We start from the raw sequence: 8,229 nt of genomic DNA on the forward strand, positions 1-8,229 counted from the left end.
TGTTTTGTGGAAAATTCAACATTTTGCTTAAAATTTGGCTTTTAAAATAATTAAAAAATCTTTCTTGTTTAAAAATTCAAATCTTTTGGTAAAAATTTAATCTTTTTTGGTTAAAAATTTAAGTGTTTTTTTGCAACTTTTTTTATTTGGATAAAAATTCAATACTGTTATCAAAGATTGATACTTTTTGGTTAAAAATTTAACTATTTTTTAATATTCGTACTTTTGGTTGAAGATTCAACTGTAGTTTTTTAAATTCCTCTTTTTTGATTGAAATTTAATCTATTTTACTAGAAAATTCAATTATTGCTTAAAGATTCATATTTTTGTTTTTATAATTAAACTGTCTTGTTGAAATTTCAACATTTAGCTTAAAACTTGGTTTTTATATTAATTTAAGAAGCTTTCTTGGTTATAAATTTAAACCTCATGGTAGAAAGTTCATCTTTTTTGGTTAAAAATTTAACTGTTTCTTTGAAAATTTTATTATTTCAATGAAAATTCTAAAATTTTATCAAACATAAATTTTAAATAATGTTTTTCAGCTGCTTCTTGCACGTATGGAGGGGGGGCGACATAAAAATGTTTTTAGACCAAAAATTAAAACATTTTATTTCCTACTTTAGTTTGTTTCAGGTGATGTCTTTTGGTTTAAATATTAAACTGAGACACTGAACTACTTACGTGAAGTTATTTTGAATAAAAAAAATTTTAAGACAAGCAAAAGTTTAACCGATTAAACTTTAATGTGGATTGAATGTATTTTCTGTCAAACATAGACATTATTCAAATAGTTTCAACGTTTAGCCGGTACATTTCAAGTCCTGCTTTAGTTGGATTAAAATTACGTCTTTTAGTGTAATTAATTTTTAATAATTTAAAAATATTAATTTGGATTCGGATTGATTTTCTATTGTTTGATTATTTATTATTGACTTCTGCAATAGTTATATTATAAATAATTTCTAAAAAATTTAATCAATGATTAAATAAAATATTTATGTGAATTCAAATTTTGTAATTTATTTATTTTTATAAGTATTAACCTGAAAAATTTCACTACATATGTGAAGTTAGTTTAAATAAAAAAAATGATATACACGATAAAAATTTTGACCGAATACAATTGTCGACGGGTTAGACATTTAATCAGTTAAACGTAGAAATTATTTGAATTGTTAAAACTTTTAACTGATAAAACGCAGAATTGTCTTAATCGGGATTGGTAACACTTCAACTATTCAAATCAATACTAAGGAGTTCGACTGATCAATCCGTTTTTTTTTTAAATTTCATTGATTAAAAAAATTTTTTTCTACGGTATCGATAACAAGCTTCATAGGTAAAATGCTCTAAAAACAGGCTAATAAGGTGATTTAAGAAAAATAGGGAAATGAATTCTTCTGAATAAAATGAATGTTGGTACGATATTATATTAAATTAAATTACAAGTGCTCCAAATTCCTTCAATTTCAGGTAAAATATAGCATTTTCAAAAAAGATATACATTTTTAGTCAAATAGTTAAATTGCCAAGCAAAATGATAAATTTCTAGTTCAAATCATAAATCTTTACCAAATACATTGATTTGAATATTTGAATTTTCAACAACAGAAAAATAATTTTCTGTAACAGAACAAACATTTAAATTTAATTCATTCGCTTTTCATCAAATAGGGGAATCACAAGCTGAAAAAGATTAATTTTCAATCCAAAATGCAATAATTACATTTTTAGTTGAATAATTTTATTTTATTAAAAGAAAGAATTTTCAAACAAATTGCTCACTTTTTAAACATAAATTATTCTAATTTTCAAACAAAAGAGGTGGATTTTCAAACAAATATGAAAATATGTATTTTTAACGAAAAAGTTAATTTTCAAACAATTATTTGAATTTCAAACCAAAAAGGATGTGTTTTTCACAATGCTGTTAAATTATCAATCCAAAAAGACAATTTTTCTTCAGCATACATGAATTTTCAACTTGAAGATATCAATGGTAAAATAGCTACAACTTTAGTTTCAAACCTTAATTTTTAATTTGTAATGAAAACGTTTTTTTCAGGAAATAGGTTGAATCATAAACTAAGACAGATTTTCAAGAAAACAGTTGTATTTTTAACCATAACACATTCATTTTTAACATATGGAGGCAATTTTCAACAAGGATTTTAAAGTCAAAAAAGAACAAAACTGTCAAGAAAGTTGTTGAATTTTTAGGAACAAAAGAAATTCTACAAAACAGTTAAATTTTTTAATGAGGAATGTGAATATCAAATGAACATGTTCATTTCCAACTAAATAGTTCAATTGTAATCCCAAAGAGACGAATTGTCAACCAAAAATGTGACTTTTTGACAAAACCATTGTATTTTCAACCTGTTAATAAAATGTTTCACCTAAACAGGTGAATTTTTAACTAAAAGTAAACTAGTAGACTTTTCAACAACAAAATAAATAATTAGTTAGAATTTCAGTGGGAAAACGTGGAAAAGGGTGGAATAGAGAAAAGACAGTAAATCCTATGATTAATAAATATAAATTTTGATGGATTCTATACCAAAGAATAATAGTTTAAATAAAAATTGAAGCTTTAATATTTGGTATTTTTGTTTATAATTAAAATAATAAATAATATTATGGCATATTTTTTTATTTACAAGGAATACAAAAAGATTATGAGATTTTACAGCACTTTTAACAGGAATTGCAAGTAACTTGAAAAAATTTTAAAGAATTTGACAAATTTTCCCTAGATTTCAAGTGATTCATAAATATTTTGAGGGATTTCCGAAAATCAAAATCAAGTTGAAATCAATCCAAATCAACAAACAAATAATAATAATAAAGAAGTCTATTATATTTAAAAATTTATTATTCTTAGTACATTAAAAAGATATGCTTAAAACTGTAAGTATTGCTTAAAAAATAAATCTGATTTGCCACCCTACACTTTTTAACTTTGGGCTACACCCTGATTCGTGTCAGCTTTTTTCTCATATCATTATTTACGTAATTATAAAGTTACACTTTTCTCAAAGAATATGAATAAATAAAATATATACTGCATCAAGTGCGCTTTCGTATAAAAATCACTTTAATTACTGATTAACAGTGGCTATATTTTAGCTACAGCCATTAGTATAATTTAACTGACAATAATTTTCCTGATTGAAATTTAGAGCGAGCACTTATGATAATATCTAATCCAGCAGTTCCACTGAAATAAAACCGAAAATTCCTATCATTACATAAAATCCACACCCCCGTTTCGGTTCAGTGAGAGTAAAATTTCAAAGTTTGCTCTTTTCTTACGAAATGTAATCTGGATTGGCAATGGCCATGCCGGCTTCATGGGAACCTGTCTCGCGCGAGTGTCGTGTGCCCAGGTAGCAAACGAGAGGGAACGCTCAAACGTTACACTGTTCATACTCACACATTCTCACACATATTCACATATATTCCCACACACTCACACATTCTCACATATACTCATACATACTGACACAAACCGCCACATATTTGCCCATAGAAAATAAAAGCGTGCACACACATATGTTTTTATATACATCACGTACGTAGGATAAGGTATCCTACGTTCGTCGCGTCTTACGGTCTTTCCAACCTCGGGCTGCTAACCAACGAGTCCCCACTTTTACCTAAAGCAACAGTAAAGGTTATAAAGGACCGTCGACAATTCTATCCAGCTGCACTCTCTCTGTGAAACTCTTGGAGGATCGTTCTTCCACAAAAGAAACCCCATCACCTCCCACATCACGTGCACCATGAGGATTATATTATTGGTACGTGTTTCGCAATTCAACTATAGTGATGTGAAATTACGAATTACCCCACGCGAACTCAATACACGTCCGCGATACTCACTACTTTTCTGCGAAAGTGCACAATTTTTCTAATCAGTTTATGGTGTGATTTTTTTTTAATGTGCAAAAGTGAAAATTGGTAACAGGGTTGGGTTTTGATAGTAATATTTGCCTCTCATTTATTTAATGATAATCCAGGTTGTGAAATTTTAAATATTGATATACTTTCACTGAAAAGGCGAGGCCCTTCAGTAGCAAAAAAGTAATCACTAGTCGGAAGTTCATATCGTGCAGAAAAGTTGCAACAGTGAAAGTTAGAGGGTGATAAATTCCAGGTTAACGGATTCATTCCGTAAATGTTACATGTTATAAACTATATTAAGCCGGTGCTTCAATAAAAGTTCAATCGTCACGTGTTCGATTCCGCGCGAAATAATGCAAACCTGTAGATGCATGTCGACATAGAACTTAATCGCGGCTCCTTATGTGAGATTCTCGGGTTACGCGACCTTAGAATCAATTATTTATGTCACAGATCGTTTCTCACACTTTTGAAATCCTTTAAGTCATATCGAAAGAGCCTCTCTCTAATATCTTGTTAGGTGTGACCAACATTTATTTTTTAGTTTATTTTTTTTCCTGGCTTGGTTTGTCTGATCAAGAAAAGTCGAGATCGAGCGGTCAAGAATTGATCAAGACTCTTGTTTTTTTCGAACTGTCAGAGAAGACATTTAAAGAGAGGATACGGTCAGACAGAGTAATTCCAGACATGTGGGGTAAAGTTTTTCACCCGTAAATTCACTAAATTAATAGGAGAAATGGATCAAAAGTATTCCAAAAATCTGGGATCAGTTCAAGCCTTAACTGCTTCTAGATTCTGGTTAAAAACACCCACCTTAAGTAATTTAAACCGTCAATTTAGGAATGTCCGAAATTACTCCAAGTGTCTCAAATTACCCACTTTTTCCTTTTTTTTAAGTATTAGTACATCCAAAACATTATAAACTAAAAAATATTGATTCGGTTTTCTTGGCAACTCTCGCTCCAATTCATCCCTACTTCGATTTTCTAAACAACTTTCATAATTAACAGGATTGAATTACCCTTTTTCCGTTTTAAATTCAGGTTCGAATAGATTTTTAAATACTTCATCAAAATACGACAACAAAATGATATTGAAAATTGATCGATTATATCTTGCTTTAACGAGTCTGACCAAACACAGTTTCTTCCACTGCGCGCAATTCTGGATTGTGCTCTACTCTCTAACGTGGGAATTTCCATTGAGATCTCGTCGATCTAAACCTAAAGCATTTAAATTAAATCAGCGTTATCTAAATTTAAATTAATTTGTTGGGGTTTCTAAAAAGTCTAAGTTCTATAATTATTTCACTAAAAAGGGCTACCTTAGTCAAAAATACCTATTTTTATTTTTCAATTAATTAAGCACTTTACTCGTCATTTCCAACACTATAAATATGGTCACAAACTCTATAAAAATAACAAAAATGAATATTTTTTCATCTTTAAACAACCATGCCTCAGTATTAAATAAAGTTTTACCTCGAAATATTCTGAAACCTCATAAAATCATATGAATGTCTATGCAACCCAGTTAAATCCCTTAAAATCTTTTTTAATACTTTAACAACCTTTAAGCAAATCATCAAAGAAGTCATTATCAATTGTAAATTTGCAAGGGCTCATAAATTCGCATAAATAATGTTGAAATTCCCTAAAATCAATTAAAATGCCATATAATATCGGTAACTTCTTGCAATTACTTGAGATCCATAGTTCCATTGAAATCTTTAAGAATATTTTGTAAATCCTCAGAGTCCTCGTCAATGCCTAAATATTTGAAAAAATCGCTTAAAATGATGTGAAAATACTCAGAGTCTTTAAAAACAACTTCAAAGCTTGTGAAATCTCTTGAAATATTTCCAAATATTTCAGCACTCCTTAAAATCTTACAAAATAGTTGGTTGTCTCTATAAATATCTTGAAATCCCTTAAGAAATGTAGAATTTTAGTTATATTTTGTGCAATATTTTGAAAACTTTAGCAATTTAAATATTGAGTGACTAATTAAAATTTTTTTTGTAAATGCATTAAATTTTTTTCAACATAAAAGAGTTTCTAGATCATTAAAAAACTTTCAGGATAATTCGTAGAGCTTCTGAAATTTATTTTGAAAATAAGATTTTATTAAAGATACATACTAAAAATTTATTAACATTTACAAATCTAAAACACTTTTGAATATTAACTAGATTATGAAAAATTATTGAGATTTAATTTTTTTTAATTCTACATAATAAAAAGTATTGAATTTTCTAATAAAAGCTTTACATATTTTCGCTAAAAGCAAAAAAAAAAATAAGATTGAATATTGTTTATTGTTTGAATGTGATTTCCATTGGCTTTTTTATTAATTTAATTAATGCTTCGGATTTAGATTTTTAAATAGAATTAGTAAAGAAAGGTGATTTTTTTATATATCTGTTTGATATGTAAAACTTTTACCAATCATTTTTAGAATCAACAGAGATTTTTTTCAAGTATATACTTGAAAAAAATCTCTTTTTCTACCCAAAATTATTATTAAAAGTCTTTGAGCTGAAAGTTTTTCAAAATCTATAAAATTTAGAAGAGTAATTTGATAAGAAGAATATATCATTTTTAACATTTAAATTATTTACGAGAATAAAATACTAGTAAAGTGTATACAATTTATAGGTTTATTTAAATATTGAAAATTTCGTTTTAAATTTAAATGAAGTTCATGAGAAACATATTTATAAATAAACTGAGGGAACTAAACCACTTCAGAATGCAATTTTTTGTAGAAAATTCGATTAATTGTTTGAATGTTGGACCATTTTGTTAAGAAATTATGTTTTTGATTGATTGATTGATTCATCCATTTAGTTAAAATTTGTTTTTGAAAATTAATCATTGAAATTAGAAATTCAATAATTCGATTTAAAAAGTCCTTAGCTTTATTATAAAAACAACATATTTTTAGCTGAAAATTTAGCTACTTTGTTGAAATTTAATTTTTTTGGGGTGAAAAATTAACCTTCTTAACTAAAAATGTCAACTCATTTTGTAATCGAAAATGTAGATTTCAAATTTTTGTTGAAAATAGGTCTTTTTTAGTTGAAAATTCGAATTTATTAGTAGAACACTTATCTTTTTGGTTAAAAGTTTCTTTTTAGGTTAAAACCGCAAATTTTTTTTTAAACATTATTTTTTTTGTCGATAATTTGTTTCTTTGGTTGATAATTTAAATATTTTGTAAAAAATATCTGTTTGGAGAGAAAGGTATTTTGTCAATTGTAAATTGAATTTTCATTAGTTGAAAATTTAAATATTTAATTAAAAAATTAGCTCTATCATTAAAAGTACAATTTTTCGTTTTAAACTATAATCATTTTGTTAAGATTCCATTTTTTATAAGTATAAGTATAAGTATAAGACATTGGCCATTAAATTTTTCGTAACAAGTTTATCCTTTTGTTGAAAATTCAACTATTTTTAGTTAAAGCATAATATTGTTGTTTAAAAATTGAGTGTTTACAAATTAAACTATTTTGTTGAAAATTTCAGTATTTTATTAAAAACGAATACCTTTTGCATTAATTCTTCAATTTGGATTGAAAAATCATTGAACTACGTTAAAAATTAAAGTTTTCCGATAACTTCGACAATTTGTGTAAGTATTCAACTATTTTCTTAAAAAATTAATTATTTTCTTCAAAATTAAATTATTTTACTGAACATGAAACTATTTTGTTAAAAATAAATCTTTTTGTTTGAAATTTTATCTTTCATCATATATATAGATAAATTTTTTCTCCTATTTTGAAATCGATTCATTCCACGTATAAAAGATTCTGTGCCAAAAATGTTATGAAATTAAGATTCTGGTAGAATTTCAGGCAATTCCAATAGAAAAAGCTCATTGATGTAATTGAAATCTCATTGATTATATCAAGAGCAAAAAATTAATGGATTTGAAAAAGTTTGATTAAAATGTTTTTAAAATTAAAAGAAGTAGAGAAAAATGTAAAAACTTTGAAATATATTTGATTGTAGCTTTCTAATTACCCACCATAATAAGATAAATAAAAATAAATGAAAAAATTTGCAAACGGCACTTTTTTATTTTAATTACATCTGCATAAAATTACCACTATGATTCGTGAAAACTATTTTTTCAATGTAAAAAAGGTAACAAACAAAATTTATTTTTTATCCTAGAAAACCTGGAAAAGTTCTGGAATTTTTTTAAAGAAACGCTAGAATGCTAGACTGCGCCAGACTCTCTGATTATTTAGATGACTTTTCATTTTTCATAAACCTAATTAGAGTTTTCAGACTCTTAATTTAAATCCAG

The 8,229-nt window shown here is 26.6% G+C and overlaps 1 protein-coding gene across 1 annotated transcript in view; it reads left to right on the forward strand.

The window, feature by feature from the left end:
• Window positions 1-3,684: 3,684 nt before the first annotated feature.
• Window positions 3,685-8,229, forward strand: part of LOC117177954 — a 64,356-nt gene continuing 59,811 nt past the window's right edge. Inside the window, exon 1 of the mRNA XM_033369088.1 lies at window positions 3,685-3,806. Within this exon, the coding sequence (XP_033224979.1) occupies window positions 3,789-3,806 (18 nt within the window). The 5' untranslated portion in view covers window positions 3,685-3,788. The remainder of the gene's footprint in view (window positions 3,807-8,229) is intronic.

This window comes from Belonocnema kinseyi, chromosome 8 (assembly GCF_010883055.1).
Source record: "Belonocnema kinseyi isolate 2016_QV_RU_SX_M_011 chromosome 8, B_treatae_v1, whole genome shotgun sequence".
NCBI classification, from domain to species: domain Eukaryota; kingdom Metazoa; phylum Arthropoda; class Insecta; order Hymenoptera; family Cynipidae; genus Belonocnema; species Belonocnema kinseyi.